General features: G+C 37.4%; 2 protein-coding genes across 3 annotated transcripts; one reads left to right on the forward strand and one right to left on the reverse strand.

Annotated features, from left to right (window-relative positions):
* The first annotated feature begins 425 nt into the window (after positions 1 to 425).
* On the forward strand, positions 426 to 2,297 carry LOC137001380 (ATP-dependent DNA helicase pif1-like). Its single transcript, XM_067360123.1, has one exon. It carries the CDS (start codon positions 498 to 500, stop codon positions 2,145 to 2,147), a length of 1,650 nt encoding a protein of 549 aa, XP_067216224.1. The 5' UTR covers positions 426 to 497; the 3' UTR covers positions 2,148 to 2,297.
* Positions 2,298 to 14,407: 12,110 nt separating this feature from the next.
* LOC137001379 (proline-rich protein 27-like) lies at positions 14,408 to 18,184 on the reverse strand. 2 transcript variants are annotated; one of them, XM_067360122.1, is made up of 4 exons: positions 16,447 to 18,184; positions 15,999 to 16,380; positions 15,689 to 15,815; positions 14,408 to 15,614 (listed from the first exon to the last, which is right to left on the reverse strand). In XM_067360122.1, the coding sequence occupies exons 1-4, from the start codon at positions 16,516 to 16,518 to the stop codon at positions 15,605 to 15,607; spliced, it is 591 nt and encodes a 196-aa protein (XP_067216223.1). In that variant the 5' UTR covers positions 16,519 to 18,184; the 3' UTR covers positions 14,408 to 15,604. The 2 variants fall into 2 exon arrangements, with proteins under 2 accessions (XP_067216223.1, XP_067216222.1); XM_067360121.1 differs by having other exon boundaries at positions 15,999 to 18,184.
* Between the last annotated feature and the right edge of the window lie 744 nt (positions 18,185 to 18,928).

The following is an 18,928-nucleotide window of genomic DNA, read 5'->3' on the forward strand; positions in this document are numbered from 1 at the left end:
AATTAAAACATAGAAACAGGCTTTATGATCTTCCGCGAACTGAAGATGAAAGTAATATAAATGATTATAATCCTGTTCTTCTTACTGCATGGGAAGGAAATATGGATATACAATTTATTGGCGAAAAGTCGTCACTGCTTACCTGGTACATTACTAAATATATGAATAAAGCGGGAAAATGTGAGTTGTCTGATACTATTATTAATACTAAAAATAATACGAATAAATCATTGATAAGCTATCTTTGGAGTATTGCCTTGTGATTCACGAGTAATAGAGAATGTGGAGCTCTTGAAGCTGCTGATACATTACTGGGTATTGCTTTATATGGAACTAATCTAAATACAACTATTAGATGGTTAGATGTTAATCGAATAAGATGTAGAAAATTGAAAACTCGTAAAGAGATTGAAGTACTTGATGATCAATCGACAGATATATTTTGTGAATCTTTGATAGATAACCACTATCCACAGAGACCAAAAGAATTAGAATGTATGTCTCTTTATGAGTTTGCAAAATGGTATGATATTACAAAAATCAAACCACAAAATAAGTTTGTTGAATTCTATAAATTTAAAAATAGATATCTTAGACGACGACAGCGTGGATATCTTATTAATCATTATAGATATAATGTTAATACACAACCGGAAAAGTATTTCTTTGCGTTATTACTTCTGTTCGAACCGTGGAGAGAATTAGAAGAGCTTAGAAATGGATGTGATACTTATGCAGAATCATTTCACAAGGTAAAACTACATTTAACAGAAGCATTACAATATCACGAAAAACTAGAAGAATTGCAAAAAGCATTTGAAAATGCTAAAGAGTTAGTGCAGCAACATTTAGATGAAGTACAAAAACATGAGTCGCAAGATGATCCTGACAATCCAATAGGTGTTCAAAATATAGAAGCTGGTGAAGCGATGCAAGATTTTAAGGATCTCGGTGATAAAAATATTAAAGATATTGATGTACCAGAAATGATTGCGAAATTAAATATAGATCAAAAAAGAGTATTCGATAGAGTTATTACTATTATAGGGTCAGATAAATCAATATTGCGATTATATGTTAGTGGAGAAGGTGGTACTGGAAAAAGTTATTTAATTAAAACTGTTAAGTGCTGGATAAAACAAAATCTCAAAAAAGATACTGCTGTAGCAGCACCTACTGGCATAGCAGCGTTTAATATAGACGGTTTGACAGTTCATAGATTGCTTCAATTACCTGTTGAACATGGTAATACTCCTAAATATAAACGATTGTCTGATCATGTGTTAAAACTTTTACGAGCGGAACTTAAAGATGTTATTCTTTTTATAATCGATGAAGTATCAATGATATCTAATTTGACTTTAATGTACATACATCTTCGATTGTCTGAAATATTTGATTCAAGTGATTGTGATGATGGCTGGTTTGGTAAAAGGCATATTCTTTTGTTTGGAGATTTGCTTCAATTGCCTCCTGTACATGAAGATTCTGTCTTTAAAGATTTGTCAAATGAAAAAGTTAACAAATATATCGGTTGCCTACAGACTGTAAATTTGTGGACTACATTATTTGATTACGATGAGTTGACAATTAATATGCGCCAGCAAGAAGATGAGTCTTATCGTGAATTATTGTCAAGAATTCGTATTGGTTTATTAACAAAGTCTGATTATGAAATTTTGGAAAATAGGAAAATATCTTTTACAGAAGATTCCTTCAAATCTAGATTAAATGAATTATGTGATTTTATTAACAATTTGCCATCAGATACCGTTTGTTTATTGCCCACTTGTCACATGTGTGACGTTTTGAATGCTGCAATGTTAAGTCGTATTGCTTCGAAAGAAATATTATTAATTGCTGAAGATACAATCGAATGTATTCCATATATAAAAAAGAAAATATTAAAAGTGTTGGAAAATAATGATGATGATAATTCTAAAACAGCTGGGCTTTCGAAACAAATTGTTATAAAAATTGGGGCAAAAGTTATGATAAGGCGTAATATTGATGCTAGTTTCGGTCTTGTTAATGGTACAATTGCTAAAGTCATTTCAGTTGTACAAGATATTTCTAACGGTTATATAGAAAAAATTAAGCTTCTTTTGCCATCAGGTTTAGAATATTTAATTGAAAGAGTAAATTAAACGTCAAAGTAAATTAAATGTCAAATTTGCGGTGATGGAGAAAGCATATGTTATTCGAAAACAATTTCCATTGTGTCTAAGTTACGGAATTACTGTTCATAAAAGCCAAGGCCTGAGTTTGCAGAATGCTATTATGGACATAGGTAATTCTGTATTTAGTCACGGCCAAGTTTATGTTGCATTGTCACGAGTAACATCTTCAGATGGATTGCATTTGATCAATTTTGACCTTTCATCTATAGAAGCTAGTGAAGAAGCTATTGTTGAATATAATCGATTAAAACGAATACACAAATCCAAAACAGATATAATTTCTGTTTCAAAAGAAAAGTATCATAAAATAAAAGATATTTTATGGATACAACCCAAAATAATTAGTTCTGTTCAAGAATCACATACAAAAGTTCGAAAAAATATTACTTGGGTCACGCATGGTTTTCAAAATATAGATAAGGGTTCGTGTTATGCAAATGCAGTATTGCAATGCTTTTTACATTTAAATATTATTAGAAAACTAATATTTGAGTATGATAAATTAAGTATTTTAGGTATTTTAATAAATCAATATGAAAACAAACTGCCTAACTTGAATACATATGTAATACGACAAAGTTTAGGAGAATTTTTCTCCAAAAATGTTAAACGAGATGCATGTGAATTTCTTATAGCTCTTTGCACGAAATACGATTATATAAAAAATTTAGTTGAGCATCAAGTCACTTCCATTAAACAATGTAAAAATTGTCATAATACGACGACTATTGTTAATAAAAATATCCTTCTTTCAATTCCTGTTAATAAACGGAAGAAAAAAAGTTTTGATCTTAATGAATTATTAAATGTTACATTTTCTCATTGGTGTCAATTACACAACGAATCATGTGAAAATTGTACAGGAAATGACATATTATGTAAAAGTGAATTAATATTAACCGGAGATATAATTGTCATGCATTTAATAGCAATTCAAGACGGTATATCAACAAAAACAGATAAGTTTACTTTACGTGCTGTCCCAACAACTAAAATAAATATTGCTGGACAATTCTACAAAGTTATGAGTGCTATATTCCATCATGGATCATGTATCGAAAATGGTCATTACACAAGTATATGTAGAGAAGAAATGTCTAATACTTGGATTGAAGCTGACGATGCGCAAATTAGAAAAAGACAATGGCCTAGAGGCGCTAAAGATATCTGTATCATTTTCTTACAGAAAATTGATAAGTAATTGGTGGTATTATTTGATCATATCTTTTGATAATAAATGGTAAAAAGAATTGTCATATATAATCAAATATTTTATTAAAATATGTTCACTGATGACGAAAATCTTTATGGATAATCAAATATATGTAAAAAAAAGAAAATAAAGAAAGTTAAGCCAATGACGCTTAAATTAGACAAATACAATGGCCTAGAAACGATTTGTTTGATATTTACATAATTATATATAACTTTGTATTATTACAACATTAATCAAAGAGGACCGTTTTATATGACGGGGGTGGTGGTGGGACTCTTTAGTAAAATCTAATTAATTATTTCACAATTGTTTTGTTATTTCACTCTGAAATATCAATATAAAGTTTATATATTTAGTAATATTTTTACTGAAAAAAAGAAATGATATCCATTAATCAACAAATTACCTTTTTAAAAAAAGGTAAAAAAAAGGCGCCAAGTACACGCAAACCTTCCAATTGTTGTATACACGCAAACCTTCCAAAAAAAGTTGTTGTATATATAAACACGCAAACCTTACAAAAAAGTTGTTGTGTATTTTACCTTACAAAAAAGTTTCAACAAATTACCTTTTTAAAAAAAGGTAAAGAAAAGGCGCCAAGTGCACGCAAATCTTCCAAAAAAAAAGTTGTTGTATACACGCAAACCTTCCAAAAAAAGTTATTGTATACCAAAAAAAAGTTGTTGTATACACGCAAACCTCCCAAAAAAAGTTGTTGTATATATAAACCTTCCAAAAAATTTATCTTCCACAAAAAAATGTATATATATTAACAAATAACAAACCTGTTGTGTGTCGAAAGACCACAACGTAATAATTATAGGTTAATTAGACAATAACAATAATAAACATTTAGAAGGCCATTAATCGAGGCCACTTCTCGAGAATCCTGTGACAAAAGTTATTTAATTATTAAACAATTAGGCGCTGACGCGAGCACTCGTTCTTAGAAGCCCGAGTATCACTTGCGTCTAAAGTAGGTTAAACAGATCAGCATTTTGGTAACACAATGGATCGATATAGTTCAAGTCTCATTGTGTTCCGAATACTGATCCGTATAAATTAAAACGGCACACAAGGCGCCGCGGGTTTTTTATCAGCAAAGTTCCGGACGAAGCACGACACGTCGCGTACACGCGTAACCACGGTAGTACGGTCGCCGAATAAGTGAGGTGACAAGTGTAATAAGAAGATACCAAATAAAAGCTATTATAAATATATATTCAGAAGTGCTTAATTATTCTACACTCTCCGAGCCAAAGCCCCCTTGACCAGCACGGCGAATCCCGAATCTATACGCAGCGCCTACCGCCACCATAGTAGGCGCAACAAATTGGTGGCAGCGGTGGGATTCGCCATCTTTACCGTTTACTTGGATGTTCTGAATACCCTGATGACCTGGGCACTGCAGCTGGACCAAGAAGCCTAACTCGAAGAGTTAGAAGCACAGGCGCCAGAGCTAAAAGCAACGCAAAAACGAAAGTTAAAGTGTTGAAACTGGTGACCAAAAAAGTGACAAGGCCGAAGCAACCCGCAGCAGCAAGCAGCAGAGGGACAGCGTGAGCCTAGCAGAACGCCGCAGGAGCTGAATCAGCGCAACCTGAGCAGAGCGGCCTTATCGCAGAGACGAACCGCGACCTGCCTCAACAGCCGACAGCCGGACGCAGAAGACAGCCTGACGCAACGGTACGAGCAGCGATTCAACATGCGAGCAATAATAATTCTGTAAGTTACTAACAAAAATTGTACACTAAAAGTTAAGCGGCGTTAATGTCCGAGGAACGCGATAACCCCAACGTGCAACTTAATCGATCCTGGCTATTCAGCAGCCAGGGCCAACGAGCGATAAGCGCACTTATAAACCCGAGTCAGGGAACACAGCGTGCGACACGCGGAAATCGCGAACTCGAAACACAGAGTTCTAGTACCGAAAACGCGAGCGAGAATCCGGAAGTCCACGAGAATATAGAAATAAATCGACACTACTCTTTCGGGGAAATAGATACTAGTCTAATACCCGAAAGCGAGGATAGGGAAACGCGTCGAAACAGACAAATAGGCAGTAGAACACCGAGTCGCGCGTCAGCAAATAGCGAGTCCGAACTGACCTCATACGATAGCAGTATATTCGATCCGCGCGAGATAAGATACCGGAGCACGATGGCCCAAGCACCGCGCAACATAACTGCCAGCGCGATAGACGAGGATATAGAATCGTTACGCGAACAACTAAGTAACGAGGGCGAAGAGACCGTAATAGAGGCTGGAACGCATAGAAATCGCGAAACTGAGCAGATGGAAATAATGGTCGAATTTATGAGCGACATGCGAGTTCAACTACAAGGGATACAGGAACACTTCCACACGCAAATACTACGCTTACAAGAACAGTTCGTCGATCTACAAGAACAGCAACGCGATATAAGAAACACGATCCGACCAGTCGCGTTCGGGCCTGATAATAGGGCACAGGTTTCACCACGACGTGTAACAGAGACGAACGTGACATACGGACGTGGCCCATCCGATATACGAAGTAGGTCCCTACCCGCGACCAGCTACATGCAATTAAAAGAGGCGCGGAGTATAATACCGGAAATTGACGGTACCTCGCAGCACAAAATTCAAGAATTTTTAAGCGCAAGCACATATGCAATGGAAAGCATAAATCCTACAGAAGAGTCACAGTTACTCAAGGCCATATTGTGCACTAAGCTAAAGGGAAAGGTCATGCTCGATTTCCAGACGCGAAACATACAAACGTTCGCGGAACTGAAGCAAGAACTCGAGGTATGCTATACGACCCGTAAAAGCATTGCTCACCTGCAGTTAGAGTTTAACACACTCAAGCAAAAGCAGGGGGAGGGCGCTCAAGCATATGGCCTGCGAGTGGATCAGCTCGCAATGAAACTCTATGAGTCAACGATTGAAGGCAAGGGACACACCGTGGCCGAAAAGAACACGATTAAGGGAACAATACAAGGCCAGGCCCTGCAAAATTTTCAATTAGGATTGCAGAAGGACATAACAATAATAGTCCGATCGCGGAACTACAGCAATCTGCAAGAGGCGATAGCAGTGGCTGCCTCAGAAGAAAAAATGAGAGGCCCAAACGTAATGAATAAGCCTAATTACAAAGCGGTAGGTACCACGCGAGAAAAATCACCGCAATGTGCCGAATGTGGCAAATGGGACCACCACGGACGCGAATGCCGCACAAGTCGCTTCGCTAACCGATTCAACTTACCCAAGGCGGACGGACAAAGAGTAAACGCTCTTGAAAAATATTGCAAGCATTGCAAAAAGACAGGACACTTGCGCGACGAGTGTTGGCTGCTAAACGGCCGACCCGAAAAGGGGGCCAACTCAAACGATAATGTACGCCCAAGAGCCATTAAATACACTAAAAGTGATAAGGGCAAGGGCGACGATAGCGACAACGAGAGCGAGGTCACTGCCAAGAGAACAGCTCGACCAGCAAAAACTCTACAAGTCGCACATACTGATAAAATAGCGCAAACAAACACGGATTTGGATCTGATTAAAATCCCTGTTAAAGAAGCAAAAGGAGAAATATCTACCATGCTAGTGGATACCGGCGCTACATTAACATTAATAAAGTTTAAAAAAATTACATTAATCGGCGCCACCGGAAGAAAAACGGAAACTTTGGGGATAATTGAAGCCAATATACCCATGCGCAACAAGCGCATAAGACACAAGATACATATAGTGGGAGATGATTTCCCCATAACACATGAAGGAATTCTGGGCGCAGATTTTTTGAAACGGCATGTGACGCATTGGGAGTATCCCACTAAGCGATTAACCATAGGAGAAACTACATTCAAGCTGTTTCCTTATAAGAAAATAACATTGGCACCACGAAGTGAAACAGTCGTGCAGGCCACGACAAGCGAAAACGCTCTAGGAGTCGTGCACGTATTGGAAACACGACCAGGGGTGATCATCGGCGGTTGTTTAGTAAACGCCAGTGACTATAGCTGTCCCGTAAGCGTAATAAACACCACCGACGAAGAGATCGAAATACAAGCCCCACACGTCGATATTGAGCCCATAGAAAATAAGGTGCAAATAAGCACAAATCTTAATCACCGGAAAATGCGAAGAGGAGGATACAGTACCTTTATCGCGTATTGGAAAAATAAAGAAGTCAATAAGGACCGAGCATATGAATTGCGAAGAAGAAAAAGCAATATTGGCAATCTGCGAAAAATACAGTGACATATTCCATTTGGACGGAGAACCCCTGACCTGCACCGAGGCACTGCAACACGAGATCGTAACTCGAGCCGGTACGGCACCCGCGAATACGCGACCGTATAGATTACCGGAAAAGCATAAGGCCGAAGTAAATAGACAGGTACAGGAAATGCTAAGAAACGATATCGTACGTCCAAGCTCGAGTCAATGGAACGCACCACTTTTAGTGGTACCGAAGAAAACAGACGCTTCGGGAAAACCTAAAATGCGAGTCGTGGTCGATTTCCGAAAATTAAACGACCTAACAGTCGGAGACTCTTTTCCACTGCCAAATATAACAGATATTTTGGACCAACTAGGGAATTCGAAATATTTTACAACGTTAGATCTGGCATCGGGCTATCATCAAATACCCATGGCAGACAGAGATAAACAAAAAACGGCTTTTTCAACGCCCTACGGGCATTATGAATTTAATCGGATGCCGTTCGGGCTAAAGAATGCCCCGGCAACGTTTCAAAGATTAATGAATACTATTCTGGCGAGCATACAAGGAATACGGTGTCTGGTCTATTTAGACGACATCGTGATATACGGCGCTAGTTTAGAAGACCACAACCGGCGACTATTAGAAGTATTACAAAAAATACGCGACAATAATCTGAAATTACAGCCGGACAAGTGTGAATTTCTTAGAAAAGAAGTGGCATATTTAGGACACATAATTACCGAACACGGAATTATGCCTGACCCTGGAAAAATCCAGGCAGTAAAGAATTTCCCTACGCCAAAACGAGTCAAGGATGTGCAATCATTCATAGGACTGGCGGGCTATTATAGACGATTTATCGAAAATTTTTCGAAAATAGTCAAACCACTCACGAAATTGATTAGAAAGGGAGTAAAATTCGAGTGGACACAAGAGCAGCAAAAAGCTTTTGACAATCTAAAGGAGAAATTAATTACCGCTCCCGTCTTGCAGTATCCAAATTTTAACGATGAATTTATACTGACTACCGACGCATCGGATTTCGCGATAGGAGGTATCTTGTCACAAGGAGTGATAGGACAAGACCGACCAATAGCTTATGCTAGTAGAATTCTTTCTCGTGCAGAACAAAATTATAACACGACGGAAAAAGAATTACTCGCGATTGTGTGGGCGGTCAAACATTTTCGACCGTACCTATACGGGACCAAATTTAAAATTGTCACCGACCATAAACCGCTAATTTGGTTGTTTAACGTGACAGATCCAGGATCTCGTCTAATTAGATGGAGACTGAAATTGGAAGAGTACGACTATGAAATCGTACACAAAGCCGGAAAGTACAATACAAATGCTGACGCACTAAGTCGCAACGTCGCTCACGATATACATATAATCGACAAGAAGAAAGAGAGTGACGAAGAGGAAGAAGAAAGAGATAGCGAAAAAGAGATAAAAAGGTACATGGAGGAAGAGAAACAGCAAATATTGTATGAGTATCATGATGCACCGATAGGCGGGCATCAAGGCGGGCATCAAGGCGTGCAACGCACCATAAATCGAATCCGTTTGACTCACAATTGGAGAGGGTTAACAAAAGACGTAGAACGATACATTGCCAAATGCGAGCATTGCAAAAAGAATAAATTAAAACGGCGAAGTAAAGCGCCAATGATTATTACCGATACTCCGGATAGGCCATTCGAAAAATGCGCACTAGATATAGTAGGACCGTTAACCGTAACTCTAACCGGAAACAAATACGTACTAACATTCCAAAATTATTTCACGAAACTGAGCAAGGCAATGCCCATCGAAAATCAGGAAGCTGGTACAGTAGCGAAGGCATTCGTTACAAAAATAATTTTGGAATACGGAGTGCCTGATAAAATTCTCACCGACCAAGGAACGAATTTTATGAGCAAAGTGTTTAAGAGCACTTGCAAACTGTTAAAAATTGAGAAGATTTGTACAAGCGCGTACCACCCGGAAAGTAACGGCGCGCTCGAAAGATCGTACAGGACACTAGCAGAGTACTTGCGACACTACATAAACGGAGATCAGACCGATTGGGACGAATGGCTGCCCTACGCGATGTTCACATACAATACTACACCACATACAGCGACAGGCTATACGCCATTTGAACTGTTGTACGGACACCAGGTTACGCTCCCTACGGCCCTGACATGTCCTCCGAAATTAACGTATACGTATGATGACTACGTATCCGAATTCAAAGAAAGATTGCGCGCAGCACACCAGGTAGCGAAAGCGAACATGCAAGAGGAGAAAGCAAAATCAAAAGAATGCTACGACAAAAAGGCTAATATAAGCACGTTTAGAGCAGGCGACAAGGTATAGAGCGAGTGGCGCGTAGTACTAAACTACGCGCCACTCGCTCTATAACGACCCACCGGTAAAAAAAAAAAAAAAAAAAAAAATGCTCATTCATATCCAATGTAACTTTATAACCACCTGATAACAGGTATCTAATTCTCCGGGAAGCGCTTGCGACGCAACCTGAGACAAACCTACCCGTCACCGTGGACCGATTCCAGCAAGAGCCTGGGTTATATTTCGAGGAGATTGGAGACCTGAACATTATAGACTCTACCTGGAAACTAGTAATCAAACTCGAAATATCGTCGTTAGGTCAGCGTCATGAGCATATCAGAGAATGGGTCGAGCGAGCCGAAAGCGCGAGGGACACGATACATCCGAATCGTCCAGAGAAAAGCAAATTCGCGAATCTGTTAGAATTAATAAAGAAAGATGAAGTTAGATTAGCTGCACTAATAGACAGATTAAACAGTATCTATAAGGATTCATCAAATAGAAAGCGCGGACTGATTAACGGAATAGGTTCGCTAGCTAAATCGTTATTCGGCACTATGGATGCCGACGATGAAAAACAAATAAACGAACAACTGATGCTAATACAAAGTAACCAGAAGACGCTGACGCACGTAACGTATAACCAATTAAAAGTATTAAATACTACAATAGCGCATATCAGTGATTTAGAAGAAACCATCGAACAGAATAACGAAAGATTATACGATCTAGATAAGCGTATCTACAGCGGCACATTGTTAATTATCAAAAGCGAAGAAATAAACGAATATTATACTATTATTAATAAAATGTTAACCGATGTACAACGTGACGTACAGAACGTATATGACTACTTGTCCTACGCTACACACGGAATTATACACCCTAGGTTAGTTCCGGTAGAGCAAATTTTTAGCGAATTGCGAGCGATAACGCCACACTTGCCTCAAGGGACGCACTTCCCCTTTGCCCTCGAAAATAGTGGATGGCCGTTACTAGAGAAATTGACCACTGTTAACGCATATTATGCGAACGACACTGTGTACACTATATTAAGATTTCCACTTGTATCTTATCCTAAATATAAGTTAATAAAGATAATTCATCTACCTGTCCATAACCATGGCGAACTATTTACCTTTACGGAAATAAACCAACATGTAATTGCCGTTAATCTGGAATTACCCTCCTATGTAACCATGACGGTAGAAAATTTAAGTAAGTGTGTAAAAATCGTAAATCAGTATATTTGTAAACCAGACAGTCCAGTATACTCTATAAATCCGAGAGCACTCTGTGAAGTACAGTTGTACGCGGGACTAGCGAAAGAAAATGCGTGCGACGTTAGATATATTAAATCTAACCAAACGATTTGGATAGCTCTAAGCAAAGAAAATTCATGGCTGTATTCGACTAATAAAGAACAGGAAATAATTATACAGTGCAAAAATAAAAGGGATATGCGAATCAAAATCGAACGCACCGGTAGAATTACATTAGTAAATAATTGTAAAATAATTACGACGGACATGACCATCAGGACTTTAACGTCAACAAGCGACACTAGCATTCAAGCCTTTTTGCCGAAATTTAATTTAACTCTAATAAAAGAGACGGTCATAAATAAGCCAGAGGAGGCAATCAGACCAATAAAATTAAAGAAAATCATCCAGAGCCCTAAGGAACTCATGGATTTAGGAAGAGAAATAAAAGAAATTAACAAGGAATTAGAAGAAAGTAATGTTGTGCAATTCAAAAAGCCAATATTTATTTATCCTATGGTCACTAGTTCTGTAGCCATCGTAGTTATTGTGTTAACCCTATTAATAGGAATGGTAATTGTTCTAGCGAAAAGAAAAAGGGAAACTCGAGAACTCTCGCAACCCCGGAATGCGTAAAATTGTAAATCATTATAACATGCACTACTCAGGTTACTACTGAGACAACTGCACTAAACAAACGAAAACTTCGTACCTCCGTTTTCTTCTTTTAACGGGGGAGGGATGTTGTGTGTCGAAAGACCACAACGTAATAATTATAGGTTAATTAGGCAATAACAATAATAAACATTTAGAAGGCCATTAATCGAGGCCACTTCTCGAGAATCCTGTGACAAAAGTTATTTAATTATTAAACAATTAGGCGCTGACGCGAGCACTCGTTCTTAGAAGCCCGAGTATCACTTGCGTCTAAAGTAGGTTAAACAGATCAGCATTTTGGTAACACAATGGATCGATATAGTTCAAGTCTCATTGTGTTCCGAATACTGATCCGTATAAATTAAAACGGCACACAAGGCGCCGCGGGTTTTTTATCAGCAAAGTTCCGGACGAAGCACGACACGTCGCGTACACGCGTAACCACGGTAGTACGGTCGCCGAATAAGTGAGGTGACAAGTGTAATAAGAAGATACCAAATAAAAGCTATTATCAGGAGACGCGGTAGTGTCTCCGGCCAAGTTCAAAAAACGACACTACTAAGTCAGGAAAAGAATCTCTGGCAAAGTTCGGAAAATGACACTACTAAGTCTCTTATCCTGCGCGCACAAAGTCGACTTTTCGGGGGTTTGTAGCAACTAAAATATAAAAAATTTTATAAAAACACATAGTATATCCTTAAAGGCGGCATCGCCACGACTAATTTAAGCCAAAAAAAATTTAAATTGGTCCAGCCGTTTCAGAGATACAAGCGGTCAAAAAGTGATGTTGGTAATGCAAAAAATTAAGAAACGTCGTCTCCTTATTCTTCTCCTCTGTCCGCAGGGACGAATGAAGAATTTACGGGGCCCAGAGTATTATCATTATCATTAAAATTTACGGGAATTTCTCGCACCAGGTGCCAAGAGTCGACGATTTCGACTTCCCCGAGTTGCGCTACGGGAATTTCTCGCACCAGGTGTCAAGGGTCGACGAATTCGACTTTCGCGAGTTGCGCTACAGGAATTTTTCGCACTAGGTGCAAAGGGTCGACGAATTCGATTTCCCCGAGTTGCGCTACGGGAATTCCTTGCACCAGGTGTCAAGGTTCGACGAATTCGACTTTTGCGAGTTGCGCTACGAGAATTTTTCGCACCTGGTGCCAAGGGTCGTCGAATTCAATTTCCCCGAGTTGCGCTACGAAAATTCCTCGCACCAGGTGTCAAGGGTCGACGAATTCGACTTTCGCGAGTTGCGCTACAGGAATTTTTCGCACTAGGTGCAAAGGGTCGACGAATTCGATTTCCCCGAGTTGCGCTACGGGAATTCCTTGCACCAGGTGTCAAGGTTCGACGAATTCGACTTTTGCGAGTTGCGCTACGAGAATTTTTCGCACCTGGTGCCAAGGGTCGTCGAATTCAATTTCCCCGAGTTGCGCTACGAAAATTCCTCGCACCAGGTGTCAAGGGTCGACGAATTCGACTTTCGCGAGTTGCGCTACAGGAATTTTTCGCACTAGGTGCAAAGGGTCGACGAATTCGACTTCCCCGAGTTGCGCTACGGGAATTCCTTGCACCAGGTGTCAAGGTTCGACGAATTTGACTTTTGCGAGTTGCGCTACGAGAATTTTTCGCACCTGGTGCCAAGGGTCGTCGAATTCAATTTCCCCGAGTTGCGCTACGAAAATTCCTCGCACCAGGTGTCAAGGGTCGACGAATTCGACTTTTGCGAGTTGCGCTACAGGAATTTTTCGCACTAGGTGCAAAGGGTCGACGAATTCGACTTCCCCGAGTTGCGCTACGGGAATTCCTTGCACCAGGTGTCAAGGGTCGACGAATTCGACTTTTGCGAGTTGCGCTACGAGAATTTTTCGCACCTGGTGCCAAAGGTCGTCGAATTCAATTTCCCCGAGTTGCGCTACGAAAATTCCTCGCACCAGGTATCAAGGGTCGACGAATTTGACTTTCGTGAGTTGCGCTACAGGAATTTTTCGCACTAGGTGCAAAGAGTCGACGAATTCGACTTCCCCGAGTTGCGCTACGGGAATTCTTTGCACCAGGTATCAAGGTTCAACAAATTCGACTTCCCCAAGTTGCACTACGAAAATTTCGCAAACACGAAAGAGAGAGAGAGAGAGAGAGAGAGAAATATGACATATTTTGATATAAAATCTAAAATCTCTTAAAATATTTAGTTATCGATAATCTTACCGTAATATTTTTATGCACAGAATAATAAAACAAATCAATACGTGTAAAAAACCCATTATTTGAAGAAAAAGTATGCAATTTACAATGTACTTTTTTAACAATTATGCGTTTTCTTTATACCACTTGATTCTCATTATTCTAATCATAAAAGTATTACGGTAAGATTATCCAGAACTTAATATTTTTAGAGATATTTTAATTTAAATTTTATATCAAAATATGTCAGATTAAGATATAAAATAACTCGAAAAGTATTAAAAAAAACTTCTGAAAAGTATGAAAAAAAAAATTATATTCTTTAATCTTGTTAATAATATTTTATTAACAAATAAACTGCCATATAATAGAATTTTATTAGTATTAATGAACGAAGAACATCTCATCGACGTTGACATCGATCCAGTCGCAAAACTTATAATTTAAATAATTTAATTAATATGTTATTAAGTTAATATAAATGTTACATTCAAAATGTAGAAAAATAATTTAAATTTTGTCACATAATTAATTTTGTACATTTCTGTACATTTTTATATTAACTTAATTACATATTAACTAAACTATTTTACATTATAACACGTCTTGTGTTTTATATAGCATTTAAGTCATGTGAAACAGATGTTTCATTGATAATATTAAAAAATAACTAATAATATAAGTATTGCGTTTGATATATCACAATTACGCTAGATGAAACATAATTAGTGTCATTTGAATGTTCTAACTACATTATTTTATGTTTAACATGTCTTTGATATCATATCATAGTTTTTTTCGCATATTTTGTAAAAATTTTAACATAACCGTGATATGAAGCCAAAGATATATTTCATATCAGCTATCCATAACTTTATATGAATGGGGCAGTTAAATCAAAGACATGTTACAACTAAAAATAGTTTAATTTGAATATTTGAAATAAAACATAAGTATTGCGTTTGATATCACAATTACGCTAAATGAAACATAATAAGTGTCGTTTCGAATGTTTTAACTAAATTATTTTATGTTTAACATGTCTTTGATTTGATATTATAGTTTTATTTCGTATATTTTGTAAAAATTTTAACAAAACTGTAATATCAAACCAAAGATATTTTATATCAGCTATCCACGGCTTTATATCAATGGGGCAGTCAAACCGAAGACATGTTACAACAAAAAATAGTTTAGTTTGAATATTCGAAATAAAACATCTGTTTCACAAAATGTAAGTGTGATACAAAATACTTGTGTTAGAATGTAAGATAATTTAGTTAATATACAACTGACTTAATATAAATGTTACATCTAAAATGTGCAAAAATAATTGAAAAATAATCTCAATTTTGTCACATAATTAATTTTGTGCATTAATATTAACTTAATTACATAGTAACTAAATTATTTCGCATTCTAACACAAGTATTTTGTCACATCACACTTACATTCTGTGAAACAGATGTTTTATTGGTAATATTAGAAAATAACTAAAAAAAATTTTTTCTTGAGCGATGCGACGAGCCGCTTGAACACCATGACTTGATAATACTTAATTGTTTCTGTAAAATAAATGTAATAACTATACATGTAACTATAACTTGTAATTTTTAGAAATTTTTTAATGCTTTCTTACCTTCTTCCTCTGCCTCTTCCCCTGTGTCTGCCCCAGTGATGTGGTGCCATGGATAGCTGATATAAAAATTTCATAAATCGTTCCTGCTGTCGGCGAGCTCCTGCGGCTCTACCTCTCGGTCTATAATCTGTAATTATTAAAATTAATTTAATTACATATGTGTTTTTATAATAGTACAAAGAAAAATATATTCTACGTAATTACTAAAAAATAGTGCGTAGGAAAATATGCAGTACGTAAGTACTAATAATTATACACTATGTAAGTACTAATATATGGTACAATCTTTAATAGATTAAAATTATGTTACCTTGTCTGTTTTGTTTCGACATTGAACCAGCGGCGACGGGACCGGCGGCGACGGAACCGGCGGCGACGGAACCGGCGGCGACGGAACCAGCGGCGACGGAATCAGCGGCAACGGGACCGGCGGCGACGAGACCGGCGGCCACGTCCCGGACGGCAACGGAACGGGCGGCGACGGAACGGGCGGCGACGGAACCGGCGGCGACGGGACCGGCGGCGACGGGACCGGCGGCGACGGGACCGGCGGCGACGGAACCAGCAGCCACGTCCCGGACGGCAACGGAACGGGCGGCAACGGAACGGGCGGCGACGGAATGGGCGGTGATTAAATCGACGTCGACGTCGACATCGCCGTTGAGGAGCGATTCTTCGTTCATCATTAGTATCTGCAATTTTATTGTATTAATTTTATTTGTTAATAAAATATTAACAATATTAAAGGAGTTACTTACATCGTCCTCCATCCTCATGCGTTCACAAATGTCGAAGCGGTCCGCCATAGGTCCCCACAGGGCAGAGATCATTGAAGATCATTGAATCGATAATTAGTACAGATTTGAAACTTTCACAATAATATTGTCATCACTTCGACAGCTGGTAATGTAGTTTGGAGTAAGTTCGTGTAAATGTACATTATGGATTTAGTTATCATCGAGATTATCGATATAAGTAGATCTATATGTCGCGACTATGAATTCGGGATGTCAATGTTCAGTACTTCATTGATCAGTGAGTGTAAATATTGACGACAGAGTGTACCAGGTTAACTGCTTAAGTAGTGTTTGGTATAAAGAAGTGGCTACATAAGTAAGTAATGCATAGTTATTATTGTTACATTACATTTCCATTTATTTTATGTATTATCTTGTAATTATTGTATATGTTTTCCTAACTTTTACAGGTATTTGTCGATATGATTTTCTTGCGCTTACGTTTCCATTTAATATTATACATTAGACAAACGAAATCGTTGTAATATAATGGTCTATTGCCTTCTTACATAAATACAGTTCGTCGAGTCAATTCAATTGTCTTAGGAAATAAATTAGTTCTGCGATTTATTTATCATTGATGAAAACATATTTCTTTAAAAATTCAACAAACCGTTGCTTGACCAATAAATAAAGTTAGATTTATTTATAGATATACAGACACATGTGCAACAATTTTTGATATTCTGTTTTTCTATCCATTAGAATTTGTTCTGTGGGAGTTACATAGAAGAAGCCTGAGCTATAAAATAAAATAAATCTGCGGCTTTATTTTACTTTGAAGATTTTTACGCAAATAACTGTAATAGTACAGACTTTCTGAAGCTTACTTATATATTATCTATACTTTCTGGAGTTTAAAATCAGGTAAGAAATAATTACTATTATTAACATTTCTATTTATTCTATTTATGTATTATCTTGTATAATTATTGTATACATATGCTTTCTTAGCTATCACAGGTATTTATTGAGTAGATATGATTTTCTCGCGCTTACGTTACCATGTAATATATTATGCATTAGACCAGTGCTCGGAATTAGTTGAACATTTGAGCCGATTTCCGCGGGATACGCCTCCTTTCCTCTTCTTACCGCGCGCGCCGCAGCCGCTAGGGCCAGCGCCGCCGAGCGTTAGGAGCAGCACTATCTGATTATAAGTGGGTTCTTCTCCCTATTTATTAAAATTAAAAAAAATGTATTAAAATTTATTAAAAATTAATTTTTTATTTTTAAATTTATTAAGTGGAAATATTTCAATAGATTTCCATGTCACCTATGAGGTACTAATGCTGACGCTTTTTTTTTTAAGTGGTTTCCCCCGTAGGCCTATTCCACTAAAGATAAAAATAACAAATTCTTAATTTAAAAAAAATATATAAAAGAGATTTTCTTAATTAGATTTTCTTGGCCTTTTATGAGAATGAACAATTGATGCAATAATGTAGATAGAAACCACTTTTAAAAAAACGCGTCAGCATTAGTACCTCATGAGTGACGTAGAAATCTATTGAAATATTTCCACTTATTAAATTTAAAAATAAAAAATTTATTTTTAAATTTATATTTAAATTTTAATACATTTTTTAAAATTTTAATAAATAGGGAGAAGAACCCACTCATAATCAGATAGTGCCGCTCCTAACGCTCGGCGGTGCTGGCCCTAGCGGCTGCGGCGCGCGCGGTAAGGAGAGGAAAGGAGGCGTTTACCGCGGAAATCGGCTCAAATGTTCAACCAATTTCGAGCACTGCATTAGACAAACGAGATCGTTGTAATATAACGGTCTACTGCCTTCTTACATATTTCTTGGAACATATTTCTTGGAACATATTTCTATTATTCATTTGTTGAATTTATTATTGAACAATTATTGCAGTTGTTTAGTTAATAAAATTTTATTTATTATTAATATATATACATATATAGGGTGCGGCATTTTAATTCAGACTCCAAAATATACAAGGTGTTTCTGAAAGGTCTTCTCAAACTTCAAAGGCGTATTCTAGCGGTCATAAGGATGAAAAAAGTTCTTATGAACGTGTCCTACAACGCTTTCTTTTCGAGATACCTTTTTTCTCGACAATACTGTTCTTGGGCGCTGAATTGCGGCTGGCGAACATTTCGAACATTTACTTTGATTGTTTTTTGGATTTAATACTGCACTTTCCAATAAAATTAAAAATTTCATTAAAAATTAAAAAATGATTGTATCTTGAAAAGGAAACATTGCAGGACATATGTTTATAGGAATTGTTTTCATCAGGACCGCTAGAATACGCCGTTGAAGTTTGAGGAAACCTTTCAGAATCATGTATAAAAAATAAAAATGAAAAGAAATGTTTTAAACAAAAGTTGTTTGCTTCATAAAAGAAAAAGAGATAGAGATATTAGTTACACCTTGGGTGGAGATGCTTCAAAGATTTAAAGATCAATCAAGTTTTC

The sequence above is a fragment of the Linepithema humile genome, chromosome 8 (assembly GCF_040581485.1).
Source record: "Linepithema humile isolate Giens D197 chromosome 8, Lhum_UNIL_v1.0, whole genome shotgun sequence".
NCBI lineage: Eukaryota > Metazoa > Arthropoda > Insecta > Hymenoptera > Formicidae > Linepithema > Linepithema humile.